Source organism: Nerophis lumbriciformis, linkage group LG01 (assembly GCF_033978685.3).
Source record: "Nerophis lumbriciformis linkage group LG01, RoL_Nlum_v2.1, whole genome shotgun sequence".
NCBI classification, from domain to species: domain Eukaryota; kingdom Metazoa; phylum Chordata; class Actinopteri; order Syngnathiformes; family Syngnathidae; genus Nerophis; species Nerophis lumbriciformis.
The window spans coordinates 47,272,312-47,291,088 of NC_084548.2; the positions used below are offsets into that span (position 1 = coordinate 47,272,312).

Consider the following 18,777-nt stretch of genomic DNA (forward strand, 5'->3'; position numbering starts at 1 on the left):
TACAGTAAATCTCTACAGTATATCAACTTCAGGTTGATATAAAGTAAAAATAATAAAAGAAAGGTTTTCTGCCTTTTCTGTCAAAGACAACTTTGTTTTTTATAATAAAACTGAAATATGCAGTATTTCCCCCACTGCCCAAAACATTCAGAGAGCAATGTTTGATGTGAAGTAATTAGAGCCTTAAAAAGATCAATAATGCAGGGCACCATTGATTTTAATTCATTTATATTTTTGAGTAATCGCAGTGAAAAGATAAAATCCCATTAAATATATTTGGGATCCAAAAGGTCCCCCACTCATAAAGTGATACATTTGTATAATATTTTTTTTACTTTCAACACTTAAGTTACGAGATCACCTTCAGGTATATCTGTCGATTTTACATATGAACTATTATTTAGTTTGTTTTATGCTCTTTTGTCAAAGAAAACAATGTTTTTGTATGGCAACCACACAATATATGCAATATTTTCCACATAAAACATTTTAAAGTAAAATATTTGAAATAATTGGAGCCTTGAATAGGTCAATAATTCATTCTAACATTTATTTTTATTTTGTTTTGAGCAATGGCAAAAAAAAGAAAAATAATGATACGCAAAATAAAAAAAAAACAGCCTTCATGGCAGCTTTGTGTCAACATTGCAACTTTTTCTAGTTAGATTTCACGTCATTCCACTTTTTTTTTATGTTTTTAAAAATTTTTGCAATAGCATTTCCAGAATGTGTAGCGGGCCGGTAAACAATTAGCTGCAAACCGCAAATGGCCGGTTTTACCGGTCCGCACATTTGACACCTCTGCAATAATAGATGCAATTTCTAATAATAATATAATTCATTTTTATACTTATTATAATAAACATGTTCTGGTTGTTGTCAGCAAGAGGTAAGCATACTGGCCTCACAGTCAGGTGATTGAGGTTTGGAATCTTTGCCCGGGCACCTGTGTGGCGTTTGCATGTTCTCCCCATGTGTGCATTGGTTTTCTCTGGGTTCCTCCCTCATCCCAAAAACATGCATGTCAGGTAAGTGGAGACGCTAAATTATTCATAGGTGTGAATATGAGTGTGAACGGTTGTTTGGGCGGATGGATGGATTATCATTATCATAAATGTATTAATGTGTTCATTTTATTGTTTGTCTCATATACACAATGCATGCTCAGCGAAAATGTATTATGTCAGTATTTCTGCGTGTCGTCCACCTTTAAGAAATAGCTTTTCAGTCAACACAGGGGCAATGTTCACTTTTACAAATAGGTGTTGACATGCATTACATTACACATACAATATTTTGCACAGGAATTAAAACCAAAGTTCAAAGTATTTTTCACAGCATGGAGGATTTAATTCCCAAATTGGTGGACTACTGAAGGATATTTGTAATGAAACATTTGTTAATAATCCACACTTGTTCTTTAATGGTCTTTCACCCATGAATACTGGAATTTTGTTGAGGAACACTGTTGTGACATATTATGTGTGCTCTCTTTATCCTCCACACAGCTATATGAGCTGATATTAAACTAAACACCATAAAAGAAAAGATGATCCATCGAAGAGGCTTCCACCACCTAGATTAGGAGTAAAACAGATAATAATTATTTTGAACTGAAGCATATGGACTCATTGTACACAACAACAGGTACACTTGCACATGGACTGGTGTATTAGATCTCCACTCAAACAGTGCAGCCATATTTTACTGTTAATTCATCTTTAAATAAAGGCATAATGTGTGAATTGAATAGCTATAAAAAATAAAATAGTTTTTGCAAAACGTCTTTGGCCCTTCAATGACCTACTTGAAATCCGATAAGGAACAAAAGCTACCTGTTGGAGAGCCCTGCTCAAATTGGAAATATTCCGAGCATATATATATATATATATATATATATATATATATATATATATATATATATATATAACTAGTAGGCCTGTGAATCTTTGGGCACCACACAATTTGATTTGATTCGATTCAGAATCGATTCTCAATTCAAAATCAATACTTTTTAAATAACACTGGTTGCCAATTCTATGATTGAGTACATTCCTCCATAAAATAGAAAAACAGCTCTGATAAATTTCTATATTACTTAAAAGAAAATGGGCTTTGCTTAGTAAAATGCTTCCCAAACATTTAATAAAAGTCTAATACACAAAAGGCAACAAGAAAAGTATCCAGATTTTTTTGTTAAAAATCTTTTTTTGTTAGTTTTTTTAACCGTTTAAGAATCGTTACAAATAAGAATCAATTTTTTTACACCCCTAATAAATAGACTGGCTTCTTGTAAATACAAGTTCCTCACCATACGTTGTTTTGCTCTGAATCATTTTTTGGCGTTGTGCTGGTTGGTGCCATCACTGTGCAGAGGGGAAAACAATATGTTGTCATATTACTACTTGAGAGAGAGTTGTTTATTCAGGACAATGCACATTGATGAACAATCTGATATACAGATTGTAAATGAGCCAGATTATAGCATATTTGCTAATTTGCATCTGTAGCCCCAACACATGGGGCGGTATAGCTCAGTTGGTAGAGTGGCTGTGCCAGCAACTTGAGGGTTCCAGGTTCGATCCCCGCTTCCGCCATCCTAGTCACTGCCGTTGTGTCCTTGGGCAAGACACTTTACCCACCTGCTCCCAGTGCCACCCACACTGGTTTGAATGTAACTTAGATATTGGGTTTCACTATGTAAAGCGCTTTGAGTCACTAGAGAAAAAGCGCTATATAAATATAATTCACTTCACTAATTCACACATAACAACAACAACACAGACGGACAATAAAACATTACAATATCCAAAACAATGATACAAACAATAAAAACAATTAAATTAGTCAAAGTGACGACATGACTGGGGATTTTGAAGACACAAATTATCTTGCATTTGCTTCATTGAATGTATCACTTGAGATAAAGGAAGTCAGTGAAAAGTGGTACGCTGCTTTTAATTTGTTCCAAAGGGCCTCCGAGTTGTACAAAAAACAAATAGAATTCATGGAAATGTCTGCTCCTCGAATTTGATAATAATCACCTCCATTAGGCTAAAATAAACTGCATTTCTTAGTGTTATATATGTATGTATATATATGTATGTATATATATATATATATATATATATATATATATATATATATATATACACACACATGATTTGTTTGAAAATACATATATACATATATATACATACATACATACATACATACATACATACATACATACATATATATATATATATTGGATTCACTCGAGGGAGTACTTGAGGGTGCTCCCCCGGGTGATTCCCTCGTTCTACTGGGGGACTTCAACGCTCATATTGGCAACGACAGTGAAACCTGGAGAGGCGTGATTGGGAAGAATGGCCGCCCGGATCTGAACCCGAGTGGTGTTTTGTTATTGGACTTTTGTGCCCGTCACGGATTGTCCATAACGAACACCATGTTCAAACATAAGAGTGTCCATATGTGCACTTGGCACCAGGACACCCTAGGCCGCAGTTCTATGATCGACTTTGTAGTTGTGTCATCGGATTTGCGGCCTCATGTTTTGGACACTCGGGTGAAGAGAGGGGCGGAGCTTTCTACCGATCACCACTTGGTGGTGAGTTGGCTGCGATGGTGGGGGAGGATGCCGGACAGACCTGGCAGGCCCAAACGCATTGTGAGGGTTTGCTGGGAACGTCTGGCAGAGTCTCCTGTCAGAGAGAGTTTCAATTCCCACCTCCGGAAGAACTTTGAACATGTCACGAGGGAGGTGCTGGACATTGAGTCCGAGTGGACCATGTTCCGCACCTCTATTGTCGAGGCGGCTGATTGGAGCTGTGGCCGCAAGGTAGTTGGTGCCTGTCGTGGCGGTAATCCTAGAACCCGTTGGTGGACACCGGCGGTGAGGGATGCCGTCAAGCTGAAGAAGGAGTCCTATCGGGTTCTTTTGGCTCATGGGACTCCTGAGGCAGCGGACAGGTACCGACAGGCCAAGTGGTGTGCGGCTTCAGCGGTCGCGGAGGCAAAAACTCGGACATGGGAGGAGTTTGGGGAAGCCATGGAAAACGACTTCCGGACGGCTTCGAAGCGATTCTGGACCACCATCCGCCGCCTCAGGAAGGGGAAGCAGTGCACTACCAACACCGTGTATGGTGCGGATGGTGTTCTGCTGACCTCGACTGCGGAAGTTGTGGATCGGTGGAGGGAATACTTCGAAGACCTCCTCAATCCCACCAACACGTCTTCCTATGAGGAAGCAGTGCCTGGGGAATCTGTGGTGGGCTCTCCTATTTCTGGGGCTGAGGTTGCTGAGGTAGTTAAAAAGCTCCTCGGTGGCAAGGCCCCGGGGGTAGATGAGATCCGCCCGGAGTTCCTTAAGGCTCTGGATGCTGTGGGGCTGTCTTGGTTGACAAGACTCTGCAGCATCGCATGGACATCGGGGGCAGTACCTTTGGATTGGCAGACCGGGGTGGTGGTTCCTCTCTTTAAAAAGGGGAACCGGAGGGTGTGTTCTAACTATCGTGGGATCACACTCCTCAGCCTTCCCGGTAAGGTCTATTCAGGTGTACTGGAGAGGAGGCTACGCCGGATAGTCGAACCTCGGATTAAGGAGGAACAGTGTGGTTTTCGTCCTGGTCGTGGAACTGTGGACCAGCTCTATACTCTCGGCAGGGTCCTTGAGGGTGCATGGGAGTTTGCCCAACCAGTCTACATGTGCTTTGTGGACTTGGAGAAGGCATTCGACCGTGTCCCTCGGGAAGTCCTGTGGGGAGTGCTCAGAGAATATGGGGTTTCGGACTGTCTGATTGTGGCGGTCCGCTCCCTGTATGATCAGTGTCAGAGCTTGGTTCGCATTGCCGGCAGTAAGTCGGACACGTTTCCGGTGAGGGTTGGACTCCGCCAAGGCTGCCCTTTGTCACCAATTCTGTTCATAACTTTTATGGACAGAATTTCTAGGTGCAGTCAAGGCGTTGAGGGGATTCGGTTTGGTGGCTGCAGGATTAGGTCTCTGCTTTTTGCAGATGATGTGGTCCTGATGGCTTCATCTAGCCAGGATCTTCAGCTCTCACTGGATCGGTTCACAGCTGAGTGTGAAGCGACTGGGATGAGAATCAGCACCTCCAAGTCCGAGTCCATGGTTCTTGCCCGGAAAAGGGTGGAGTGTCATCTCCGGGCTGGGGAGGAGATCTTGCCCCAAGTGGAGGAGTTCAAGTACCTCGGAGTCTTGTTCACGAGTGAGGGAAGAGTGGATCGTGAGATCGACAGGCGGATCGGTGCGGCGTCTTCAGTAATGCGGACGCTGTATCGATCCGTTGTGGTGAAGAAGGAGCTGAGCCGGAAGGCAAAGCTCTCAATTTACCGGTCGATCTACGTTCCCATCCTCACCTATGGTCATGAGCTTTGGGTTATGACCGAAAGGACAAGATCACGGGTGCAAGCGGCCGAAATGAGTTTCCTCCGCCGGGTGGCGGGGCTCTCCCTTAGAGATAGGGTGAGAAGCTCTGTCATCCGGGGGGAGCTCAAAGTAAAGCCGCTGCTCCTCCACATGGAGAGGAGCCTGATGAGGTGGTTCGGGCATCTAGTCAGGATGCCACCCGAGCGCCTCCCTAGGGAGTTGTTTAGGGCACGTCCGACCGGTAGGAGGCCACGAGGAAGACCCAGGACACGTTGGGAAGACTATGTCTCCCGGCTGGCCTGGGAACGCCTCGGGATCCCCCGGGAGGAGCTGGACGAAGTGGCTGGGGAGAGGGAAGTCTGGGCTTCCCTGCTTAGGCTGCTGCCCCCGCGACCCGACCTCGGATAAGCGGAAGAAGATGGATGGATGGATGGATATATATATATATATAATTATAATTATACATTTATAATGATCATTCTCAAGTTTTATTATCACTGGAGGATTAGGCTAACAATGTAAACACCAACAGCAAGCCAGGAAGAAGCATGCTAATAGCTAAGCTAAACTATCTTGAAACAACACCAAGCAATGAGTGCTGAGTAAAGTGTAGCGGGAACCACGTTACATCAGAAAGCTATTTACAGGAAATCAACAAGTAGATTAATAAGAGTCTCGAGTAGGAGAAGGGTGGCTTCCCAAATGTAATACATATTCCTACTGACCTTTTAAGCTCACTAGGTGTGTCCCGATCTGTTATTGATATCACATATAAATCCAATAGCAGCATACAAAACAACTATTGTATTATATCTGCTCACATCTAAACTTTCCAATATTAGTTTTACTACAAGCAGTCCTGCAGCATGTTTGCTTGTGCACATCTGGGCAGCCAGTTAACATCTACATGTCTTACAATAAACAAACAAGGTTGGTATGTTCTTCTACTTTAGTCAAGTGATTTAGAAAAGGTAAACATGGTAGGCTATAGGCTACTAGGAGCTAGCAGAACCACAACAGCTACGCACACACTTGCACACAAGTGTTTTTAATTGAACAATATTGCTGTCCTAAACAGCACATTTATCAATATAAACAATTATCAAATAATTATGGTCGCATACATGCACGTACAAAGTCCACAAGGCAGAAGCGTATTAAAAAGTATCCAGTAACAAACGTGTTTGCGTCATTTAATGTACTGTGTCATGATCTTAACTTAATAAATTTTTGTGATCACTAAGTGACGCCAAGAACCATTAACCGCTCCTTAAAGACAGATTAAGTCCATTCCAGACGCTTAATAAAACATTAGTGTTTTTCATACCAACCATTGTTTTCTGTTTGACTCATTTCACTTGATCAAACCTTTTCTAACATTCCACATTATAGTATAATCAAAGTACGTATAATTCCTGCTGATATCGGATCGGATTAATATCAGTATCGTATCGGAAGTGAAAGTTTTGGACCCTCTTAACGCGCACACAATCATTGATTGCATGTTCACAAGGCTAACTAGTTGGCCAACTAGTTGCCATATATCATTATTATTGGTACTAAATGTAGGATTTTGTTTTTAATGCTTAAAATCCCTGTCGTTGCCCGCGCGGCCCTGTGGCACACTTTCACTTTGACCCTTGGAGGCAAAAGGTTTGGGCACCCCTGGTCTAGAGAGAGGATAATAAAACAGCATTGTTCCAGCCAGAAGTCCATGACAAGTAAAGGTAAATTGGTTCTGTACTACAATCCTAGAATGATTAGGTCAATATTTTATTTTCTGTTTGTTTTTGTTAATATTTACAATTTCAGGGAATAATTCTGTACAAATGTTCATTGTAAACTCAGAGCTAATAATTACTTTCATAGTAACATTTACAGTTATTTTACAGTGAATTATCATTACAGCAAATTACTGCAGCTGCAGAGCTGTGGTTTTACAGTTAATTACAATAAATTTACAACTAAATGCTGTAACTTCACAATTGTACTTTTATTGTTCATTTCTCTCCCGTTCTACCACATACAAGTCATGCACATACAAGTGTGTGTATGTTACAGTAGTTTGTTGTAACATTACAGAGGACTATGATTACGGTATTCTACTGTGCAATATAAGGGTATTGTAATTTTTACAGTCATTTGTTGTAAATGTTACAAACATTTTGGATAACTACGGAGCCTCTAAAGGGACGTGGGGGAATTTATTTTTTTAGATATGTATCTTGTACGCACGAGAAACTATCTCTTGCTCACGCAAAAGTTTCTCTTGCGCACGAGATGTTTTCCCGTCAGCATAAGAAACATAAAGGGACATGAGGGAAAATATTTTTTTAGATATGTTTCTTGTGCTCACGGGAAAATATCTTGTGCGCATGAGAAACTTTTGCGTGAGCAAGAGATACATATCCATCCATTTTCTACCGCTTATTCCCTTCGGGGTCGCGGGGGCGCTGTAGCCTATCTCAGCTACAATCGGGCAGAAGGCGGGGTACACCCTGGACAAGTCGCCACCTCATCACAGGGCCAACACAGATAGACAGACAACATTCACACTCACATTCACACACTAGGGCCAATTTAGTGTTGCCAATCAACTTATCCCCAGGTGCATGTCTTTGGAGATGGGAGGAAGCCGGAGTACCCGGAGGGAACCCACGCAGTCACGGGGAGAACATGCAAACTCCACACAGAAAGATCCCGAGCCCGGGATTGAACCCCAGACTACTCAGGACCTTCGTATTGTGAGGCAGATGCACTAACCCCTCTTCCACCGTGCTGCCCAGCAAGAGATACATATCTAAAACAAAATTTTGCCCCATGTCCTTTTAGGGCAGAGGTGTCCAAACCTTTTCCACTGAGGGCCGCACACTGAAAAATCAAAGCAAGCGGGGGCCATTTTGCTATTTTTTATTATAAAAACCAAAATAAAAAAATACACATTTAGGCCTCCACTCAGGCTTGATCCCGGGGACCCCAAAGGGTTTTGGTCAAAAAAATATTAAAAATGTGTCATTATTCAGTATTATTACTTTTATTATTATTCAAGTTTTAAATCTCTAGTGTTACGTCTTGGGCGCATGGCTGCGATTGTCGCGTTCCCTCCAAGACAGAAGACAAGCAGGAGCAGCGTACAGGTAAGATTAAGTATTTTTAATAAATAAAAGGCAGGACAAAAATACAAAACTGAGGACGCGAGCAAGCGTGGAGCTAAACAAAAACCAAAATGTCACCAAGGGTGAAAAAACGGGGAATGCTGGACGGCAGAATAATGTAAAGAGCGAGGAGAAAACCAGGGGAACGTAAATGTTGCATAAAGCAAACAGTGACCCAGCACTTACTGCTGGGTGACAGGAAACTATAAAGGGGAGTGATTAGCCAAAACACCTGGTGGAAACACTAATTGCAAAACTAAGACAGGTGAGGAGAATCAGTGCCCATGGAAACCAACAATAAACAGGGAAAGAGGGTGCACCCAGGAAACCGACTAAAACCAGAAACATAACCAACATAAATCATGCCATGATCCGGGTAACGGATCATGACATCTAGATCAACATTAGGTCTATCTATTAATATAACTTTTTCAAAGATTTAACATGTATGCTCTTTTTGTCAAAGAAACCCAGTTTTTTTTATGGAAAAACACAAAATATGCAATATTTTCACCCAATAAAATTTTTATGTGGAATATTTGAGATTATATAATAATTGGAGTCTTAAAAAGGTCAATAACTCATAACACCATTGATTTTAATTCATTATTATTTTTTGAGCATTGACACTTAAAAACAAATCACACTAAAATTATTAGGGATCCAAAAGGGTCCTACTCATTAAAGTGTAAAAAAGTAAATTCTACGAAAAAAGTATTGCGAGATCTCGCAAAACATACATGTCCCTTTAGGGGCTGCGTAGATTTGAGATACAAGTGATTTGAATTAAGGGCTCTGTCACAGAACCAATTGAGCTTGTAGGTTGAGGTACTTTGAGGGGAAAAACAGATTTAAATGATTAGTATAACTATTAAATAGTCGTTTTTGCTTTTGTTTAGTTATTGTGTACTATTGACTTTGTTTGATCAAACAATTGTATGTATTAAAAAAGGAATATTAATTTGTTTAAATATTTTGTTATTGTTAAACTGCCAATAACACTCAATAGAAATACATAAAAAAAAAGTTAATTAACGTGATTGGTATCAGTATTGGTATCGGCTGATCTCACTCATGGATGATCGTTATCAGAATTGGCAGCACAACACCCTGATCGGAGCATCCCTATCCATAGTAAAAACGTGGGGGTATTTTATTCTATTGTTCTTAAAAAACGAGTGTACCTTTGTTGGAGACGACAAGCTTGACGCTAGTGAAAATGTTCCTTCCAGGCCGGGCAACAACGCACCAGTACATGTCCCCATCACTTCGTCTAATGGACGACATAGTAACAGTGAAGAATCCTGCCTCCCGGTCATCAGCGATGGAGCATCTGTCACTGTGGCGTTTCTTTGGCGTTTTAACAACAATCGTACACAGCTCATATACTGGCCCCCTGCACCAGTACTTTGTGTAGCCTCTGTACTGTGGGTCGTACTGACAGGACACAGCCACAGATCCTCCGTACTCTGCATTTATGATCCTTGGAGCTCTCAAAAGAACTGGGTCTGCTGAATGTTTTGGAAGCCAGAGGATAGCCAGTAGCAGGGCTGCAAAACACAAACAAGGAATTGGGTTAAACTGCAGTGACACAAAATACAGTAGAGGTGGATTTTAGCTCTTATTACTGACTGAAGAAGCCAAAAGTTCTCCCCGAGGTTGTCATGATTGCAGAGGAAATAACAATGTGATGTGTGTGCTGTTTGAGAAATATTTAGTGTGTTCCTCTTCCGTCTCCTCCATGGTCAAGTTGTGAAACCAGCCTCTTTCCCTTCAGTGAGAACTGTTGAATGGGAGTTTGTTTTAAGACATAACAGCAGTGAGGAATGCTGTGCATACTGGAGATGTGGTTACCGGTATTCTGCACGAGTTACAGTGACAACCGTGTTCCTCTAAGAAAGCAACTATTTATCTCCATTCATATACAGGTAAAAGCCAGTAAATTAGAATATTTTGAAAAACTTGATTTATTTCAGTAATTGCATTCAAAAGGTGTAACTTGTACATTATATTTATTCATTGCACACAGACTGATGCATTCACATGTTTATTTCATTTAATTTTGATGATTTGAAGTGGCAACAAATGAAAATCCAAAATTCCGTGTGTCACAAAATTAGAATATTGTGTAAGGGTTAAATTTTGAAGACACCTGGTGCCACAAACTAATCAGCTGATTAACTCAAAACACCTGCAAAGGGCTTTAAATGGTCTCTCAGTCCAGTTCTGAAGCCTACACAAACATGGGGAAGACTTCAGATTTGACAGCTGTCCAAAAGGCAACTATTGACACATTGCACAAGGAGGGAAAGACACAAAAGGTTATTGCTGAAGAGGCTGGCTGTTCTCAGAGCTCTGTGTCCAAACACATTAATGGAGAGGCAAAGGGAAGGAAAAACTGTGGTCAGAAAAAGTGTACAAGCGATAGGGATCACCGCGCCCTGGTCAAGATTGTGAAAAAAAACCCATTCAAAAATGTGGGGGGGATTCAGAAGGAGTGGACAGCTGCTGGAGTCAGTGCTTCAAGATCCACCACCAAGAGACGCTTGAAAGACATGGGTTTCAACTGCCGCATACGTCGTGTCAAGCCACTGTTGACCAAGAAACAGCGCGAAAAGCGTCTCACCTGGGCTAAGGAAAAAAAGAGCTGGACTGCTGCTGAGTGGTCCAAAGTCATGTTTTCTGACGAAAGCAAATTTTGCATTTCCTTTGGAAATCGAGGTCCCAGAGTCTGGAGGAAGACAGGAGAGGCACAGGATCCACGTTGCCTGAAGTCTAGTGTAAAGTTTCCACCATCAGTGATGGTTTGGGGTGCCATGTCATCTGCTGGTGTCGGTCCACTCTGTTTCCTGAGATCCAGGGTCAACGCAGCCGTCTACCAGCAAGTTTTAGAGCACTTCATGCTTCCTGCTGCTGACCTGCTCTATGGAGATGGAGATTTCAAGTTCCAACAGGACTTGGCGCCTGCACACAGCGCAAAATCTACCCGTGCCTGGTTTACGGACCATGGTATTTCTGTTCTAAATTGGCCCGCCAACTCCCCTGACCTTAGCCCCATAGAAAATCTGTGGGGTATTGTGAAAAGGAAGATGCAGAATGCCAGACCCAAAAACGCAGAAGAGTTGAAGGCCACTATCAGAGCAACCTGGGCTCTCATAACACCTGAGCAGTGCCAGAAATTCATCGACTCCATGCCGCGCCGCATTAACGCATTAATTGAGGCAAAAGGAGCTCCAACCAAGTATTGAGTATTGTACATGCTCATATTTTTCATTTTCATACTTTTCAGTTGGCCAACATTTCTAAAAATCCCTTTTTTGTATTAGCCTTAAGTAATATTCTAATTTTGTGACACACGGAATTTTGGATTTTCATTTGTTGCCACTTCAAATCATCAAAATTAAATGAAATAAACATTTGAATGCATCAGTCTGTGTGCAATGAATACATATAATGTACAAGTTACACCTTTTGAATGCAATTACTGAAATAAATCAAGTTTTTCAAAATATTCTAATTTACTGGCTTTTACCTGTATATATATACAAACCCCGTTTCCATATGAGTTGGGAAATTGTGTTAGATGTAAATATAAACGGAATACAATGATTTGCAAATCATTGTCAACCCAAATTCAGTTGAATATGCTACAAAGACAACATATTTGATGTTCAAACTGATAAACATTTTTTTTTTGGCAAATAGTCATTAACTTTAGAATTTGATGCCACCAACATGTGACAAAGAAGTTCGGAAAGGTGGCAATAAATACTGATAAAGTTGAGGAATGCTCATCAAACACTTATTTGGAACATCCCACAGGTGAACAGGCAAATTGGGAACAGGTGGGTGCCATGATTGGGTATAAAAACAGCTTCCCAAAAAATGCTCAGTCTTACACAAGAAAGGATGGGGCGAGGTACACCCCTTTGTCCACAACTGCGTGAGCAAATAGTCAAACAGTTTAAGAACAACATTTCTCAAAGTGCAATTGTAAGAAATTTAGGGATTTCAACATCTACGGTCCATAATATCATCAAAAGGTTCAGAGAATCTGGAGGAATCACTCCACGTAAGCGGCATGGCCGGAAACCAACATTGAATGACCGTGACCTTCAATCCCTCAGACGGCACTGTATCAAAAACCGACATCAATCTCTAAAGGATATCACCACATGGGCTCAGGAACACTTCAGAAAACCACTGTCACTAAATACAGTTTGTCGCTACATCTGTAAGTGCAAGTTAAAGCTCTACTATGCAAAGCGAAAGCCATTTATCAACAACATCCAGAAATGCCGCCGGCTTCTCTGGGCCTGAGATCATCTAAGATGGACTCATGCAAAGTGGAAAAGTGTTCTGTGGTCTGGCAAGTCTACATTTCAAATTGTTTTTGGAAATAGTCGACATCGTGTCATCCGGACCAAAGGGGAAGCGAACCATCCAGACTGTTATCGACGCAAAGTTCAAAAGCCAGCATCTGTGATGGTATGGGGGTGTATTAGTGCCCAAGGCATGGGTAACTTACACATCTGTGAAGGCACCATTAATGCTGAAAGGTACATACAGGTTTTGGAACAACATATGCTGCCATCTAAGCGCCGTCTTTTTCATGGACGCCTCTGCTTATTTCAGCAAGACAATGCCAAACTACATTCAGCACGTGTTACAACAGTGTGGCTTCGTAAAAAAAGAGTGCAAGTACTTTCCTGGCCCACCTACAGTCCAGACCTGTCTCCCATCGAAAATGTGTGGCGCATTATGAAGCGTAAAATACGACAGCAGAGACCCCGGACTGTTGAACGACTGAAGCTCTACATAAAACAAGAATGGGAAAGAATTCCACTTTCAAAGCTTCAACAATTAGTTTCCTCAGTTCACAATCGTTTATTGAGTGTTGTTAAAAGAAAAGGTGATGTAACACAGTGGTGAACATGCCCTTTCCCAACTACTTTGGCACGTGTTGCAGCCATGAAATTCTAAGTTGATTATTATTTAAAAAAAAAAAAAAAAGTTTATGAGTTTAAACATCAATAATCTTGTCTTTGTAGTGCATTCAATTGAATATGGGTTGAAAAGGACTTGCAAATCATTGTATTCCGTTTATATTTACATCTAACACAATTTCCCAACTCATATGGAAACGGGATATGTATATATGTATATATATATATATATATATATACACACACACACAATTTGTTTGTAGAAATAAATAAAAAGAAAACAATACCTTGTAATAATCATCAATCAATGTTTATTTATATAGCCCTAAATCACAAGTGTCTCAAAGGGCTGCACAAGCCACAACGACATCTGCAGTACAGAGCCCACATAAGGGCAAGGAAAAACTCACAACCCCAACGGAACGTCAATGTGAATGACTATGAGAAACCTTGGAGAGGACCGCATATGTGGGTACCCCCCCCCCCCCCCCCCCCCCCCCCCCCCAGGGGAGACCGGATGCAATGGACGTCGAGTGGGTCTGACATAATATTGTGAAAATCCAGTCCATAGTGGATCTAACATAATAGTGAGAGTCCAGTCCATAGTGGGGCCAGCAGGAGACCATCTCGAGCGGAGACGGATCAGCAGCGCAGAGATGTCCCCAACCGATACACAGGCGAGTGGTCCACCCCGGCTCCCGACTCTGGACAGCCAGTACTTCATCCATGGCCACCGGACCTGTGTCCCCCCCCTCCACAAGGGAGAGGGGGTCAGAAGAGAAAAGAAAAGAAACGGCAGATCAACTGGTCTAAAAGGGGGGTCTATTTAAAGGCTAGAGTATACAAATGAGTTTTAAGATGGGACTTAGAGATGCTACCTCAGTAGAAGCTTTTAACTGTTACCGGGAGGGCATTCCATAGTACTGGAGCCCGAATAGAAAAGGCTCTATAGCCCGCAGACTTTTTTGGGCTCTGGGAATCACTAATAAGTCGGAGTTCTTTGAACGCAGATTTAATAATAATATAATAATAATAATACAAAAAAATACAGTTTATTTCTATGTTCCTTTTTATCAGTAGATCTCATTCCCCATACTAAAGTGTTATTGAAAAATATTTTGAAAAATGGATAAAAACAAGAAGTTTTATGGCAAAGAAAAAGAAAAAACGTATACAGTCATTCCTGGTTTATTGCTGTTAATTAGTTATGACCAAATATAAAAATAAAATATTTTCATTGATAGAGCATAAAAAACTTTGACCTTCTAAATGTATTTTAGAGCCCTGTAGACATGAAAAAAAAAGAAAAAAAGACTACACTCTTTTAATCCTATGTAGTTGTGACAGTACTATGGAGAAGAAGACGGCACAGAAACAGGGGCGTCGATAGTTTGAGACGTGTTTAATAAACACAAGGAAGTGGAGTGTGTAATTAATCCAAATAAGTATGGTGTGACTATGTGTTGTGTTTAACTGAGTGTTACCAGTAGTCATTGAAGGTGCGTGTTGAGCGCGAGGCGGAAGTCCAGGGAAGGTCCGTGGGCAAGCGAGAGGTCAAAGGCAGGAGCGAGGCGTCAAGGTCCTTGTCCAGGCGTGAGGTGGAGATCCAGGAAGGCAACAGGGAGTCTAGAGGTTATCCAGGGAGACGAGACAACTCGAAACCAGGAAATGGGGAAACGCTGCGAGATGACAACACAGGACACAAGACGATGAGCACAGAGGAGGGGAAACACAGAGAGAGCGAATGCACATAGAGAGAGCTAGAGACGTGTAGGCTTACAGTACTGAGACGGGTAGCTACGTTCTGGCCCAGAAACGCAGGTTGCTCTGACTTAAGAAGCGTAGAGCCTCATCAGCATAGCCGTGACAATATTAATACTGCCTGAGACTGAGCCAATAAGTGGCCACGATACTCATTAGCATAATCTGACTGGTTTGGTCTCCTCCAGTGACCAGTACCACTGTAGTATTGATATTTTTAGTTAATTTTGCCATTTTTGTGTTTTAAAATCTGGCGAGGGACAACTGTAAAATGAATGTCTAAAAGGCGAAACCAAAAGATTTGTTAAAAAAAGAAAAGTCTTACCTCTGTGTGTTCCCACATCTGGAAATGTAAAATTCTCTTTGAAGACGAATAAAACAACTTTGTTCTTTGAGCATTTTCACAAGTACAATTCAACTCAACTCCAGTAATAAAACATCAATAGGAGAGGATGCAAAACAGATTACTAGCGGACCTACACTTCAGTGTTAACGATATGAATAGTACTACGCTCTAGAATGTAGCCACTGGTGTATCTGCAGAGAAAGAGCTGCAAAGTCCTACACCCCGGGGAAAAACGTGATGAAAACTTGTACAACATGCATGATACATAATGTTCTAATTCTGTCTCTCCCCTTGAGGGTATTTTGCCTATTTCTTAAAATTTTGCACAAAAATAAAATCTGGGATGAAGATTCTATCAAAACACAAACTATGCATAATGAAATTGCCTCCAGTTTTCTTTAGGTGGCATCAGCAAGCTCATGCAGAACCACCTACGTTTTAGATCTAAAAGGGGGGCGTTCCAAAATGTGCTGAATCTTGTCAGAACAAAAGCCTCGAACCACTACAGTGTCTATTTAGGGGGATTTTACCTATAAAAACCATTTTTAGGTCCATAACTGTGAAATAAGAGCCAATGTTAGCTTCAGAGGGGCCCTTTAAGTGTTGGGAAGTTCTTAGAGGTATGGAGCATGTCCATTAATCCATTAGTGAGTGAAGAAGGAAAGCCTGTACTCAAACCTGGTTGAAACGGGAAGCCAATGGAGTGAGTGAGGGATGGAAGTAATGCGCTCATATTTGTGCACTCATTAGGATCTTTGCTGCAGAGTATGTGATGGAGCCTCTGTAGACTTTTTCAAGGGAATCCTGATGAGAGAGGCTTTACAATAGTCCAACAGTGGGAATGAAAGGAAGAGACTAGTAATAAGGCTTGATCCGACAGCGACGACACCGGCATGTTATGACTAGTGAATATTAGGGCTGTGAATCTTAGGGTGTCCCACGATTTGATTCAATATCGCTTCTTGGGGTCACGATTCGATTCAAAATCGATTTTTTTTCAATTCAACACGATTCTCGATTCAAAAACGATTTTTTTCCCGATTCAAAACGATTCTCTATTCATTCAATGCATAGGATTTCAGCAAGATCTACCCCAGTCTGCTGACATGCAAGCAGAGTAGTAGATTTTTGTAAAAAGCTTTTATAATTGTAAAGGACAATGTTTTATCAACGGATTGCAATAATGTAAATTTGTTTTAACTATTAAATTAACCAAAAATGTGACTTATTTTATCTTTGTGAAAATATTGGACACAGTGTGTTGTCAAGCTAATGAGATGCGATGCAAGTGTAAGCCACTGTGACACTATTGTTAATTTTTTTTATAAATGTCTAATGATAATGTCAATGAGGGAGTTTTAATCACTGCTATGTTGAAATTGTAACTAATATTGATACTGTTGATAATATTAATTTTTGTTTCACTACTTTTGGTTTGTTCTGTGTCGTGTTTGTGTCTCCTCTCAATTGCTCTGTTTATTGCAGTGTTGCTGGGTCGGGTTTGGTTTTGGAATTTGATTGCATTGTTATGGTATTGCTGTGTATTGTTTTGTTGGATTGATTAATTACAAATAAATAAATAAATAAATCTTAAAAAAAAAATAAAAAAAATAGATTTTTTAAAAATGAGAATCGATTCTGAGTCGCACAACGTGAGAATTGCGATTCGAATTCGAATCAATTTTTTCCCCACACCCCTAGTGAATATACAATAATTGTTAAGTTCCACTCTTCTACTCCAAAAAGGACCCACAGACAACTCACGATTTCCAATTGATCAACTTTTTATTTTCCAACTTGAAGCATTGTTGGTTTAATTTCAGTTGGTCTTCAAAATCATCAGCAGGTTGTAAACCTTTACACCACAAACATAGATGTTAATCTAATTACACAGGTATTTTCAAACAATGTTTTACAAATGCTTTGAATAATGTTTTAGACTTCTTATACAATGTTTTAACTTTTAGCAAGAGTTAAACATTAATTTATACTTTAACTTTGCATTAATCTGTTGTACTTCTAACTTTAAACATTAAACCATAATCTTTGACTTTAAACCTTTTAACTTTAACCATTTGCTATTTTAACTTAAGCTTAAACCATTTAACATTTTAACTTAAGCTTTAAACTTTTACGTGTGCTTTAAACTGGTCAAACACAGTATGCAATCAGTGCTCAAAGTATAATGCAGTACTTCAACTTGAAGCCAGCAGTTTAAACAAAAAAATTAAGATAGTTCAGTAAGCAAATCAACAAGCTTGCAGGGACAAGTTAAGCATATCAAACAAAGCATTTCAATCGTCATTAAATGAAGCATATTCACCGACCATTGGTGTGTTTGGAGAAACTTGTTGAGTGGATCTTGCGGTTGTGGCTGCTTGCTGTTCTTCCTTCCATGTAGATTGTTTGGTGAATGAGTCTGACTGAACATCCTTCCTTTTCAGGTGCCTTCAATCAGTAATTTTGGCGGCCTGAAATCAGTGCACCTGGATCTAATGAGGCTCGACAGCATAAAGACCAACGCAGCCGACGATCCAGTGCCGGAACGTAGTTCTCTGTCTGGCAGTAAGCTTCGCGTCTCTGGCTCCTCTCCTGTGTTTGCTCTCCGTATTCCTCTGCTCCTTGTGCTCACTTGTTCCTGTTGTTTCCCTGTTCCGGCAGTTTCCTCCGTCGCCTTGGAAGTGAGCTGTGCACCTCACTTCCCTGGATCCCCCTCTGGACTCTGACTGCCTCCCTCGATCTTCGACCCCCTTCGCTTTGGACACAGACTTCAGGACGCCTCTCTCCACCCTCACAAACCTCCAGTTTGGATCACGGACCTTCTTCTGCCCAGCCCCTTTGGACTTGTTTGCCTTTCCAACCAACACACACTTACAACAACCTCCTGGTAATATTACCTTGTTAATTCCTGCACATAGTCTTGCATGCACACACATAGTAGCATACACACTCCAATCACTCATCAAGCTCAATAAAACCCTGTTGAGCGATACTTCCTGTATCGTGCTGTCTCCTTCCCCCGTCGTACATAACACTACTACCATTAAACAGACGGTTTACGGAGGGATAAAGGCTCCTTATAAGTGAAAGTGTAATTTACTTCTATGCCACTGTAGAGCACATTCAATTTGTTTTCTATAATTTCATAATTGCATTACAGTAATTAAATGCAACAATGGC

General features: G+C 40.8%; 1 protein-coding gene across 1 annotated transcript; it reads right to left on the reverse strand.

Moving 5' to 3' along the window:
- Positions 1 to 1,326: 1,326 nt before the first annotated feature.
- LOC133613828 (CMRF35-like molecule 7) lies at positions 1,327 to 10,212 on the reverse strand. The gene is made up of 4 exons (XM_061971659.1): positions 10,177 to 10,212; positions 9,729 to 10,094; positions 2,312 to 2,366; positions 1,327 to 1,576 (listed from the first exon to the last, which is right to left on the reverse strand). Exons 1-4 carry the CDS (start codon positions 10,208 to 10,210, stop codon positions 1,432 to 1,434), a joined length of 600 nt encoding a protein of 199 aa, XP_061827643.1. The 5' UTR covers positions 10,211 to 10,212; the 3' UTR covers positions 1,327 to 1,431.
- Between the last annotated feature and the right edge of the window lie 8,565 nt (positions 10,213 to 18,777).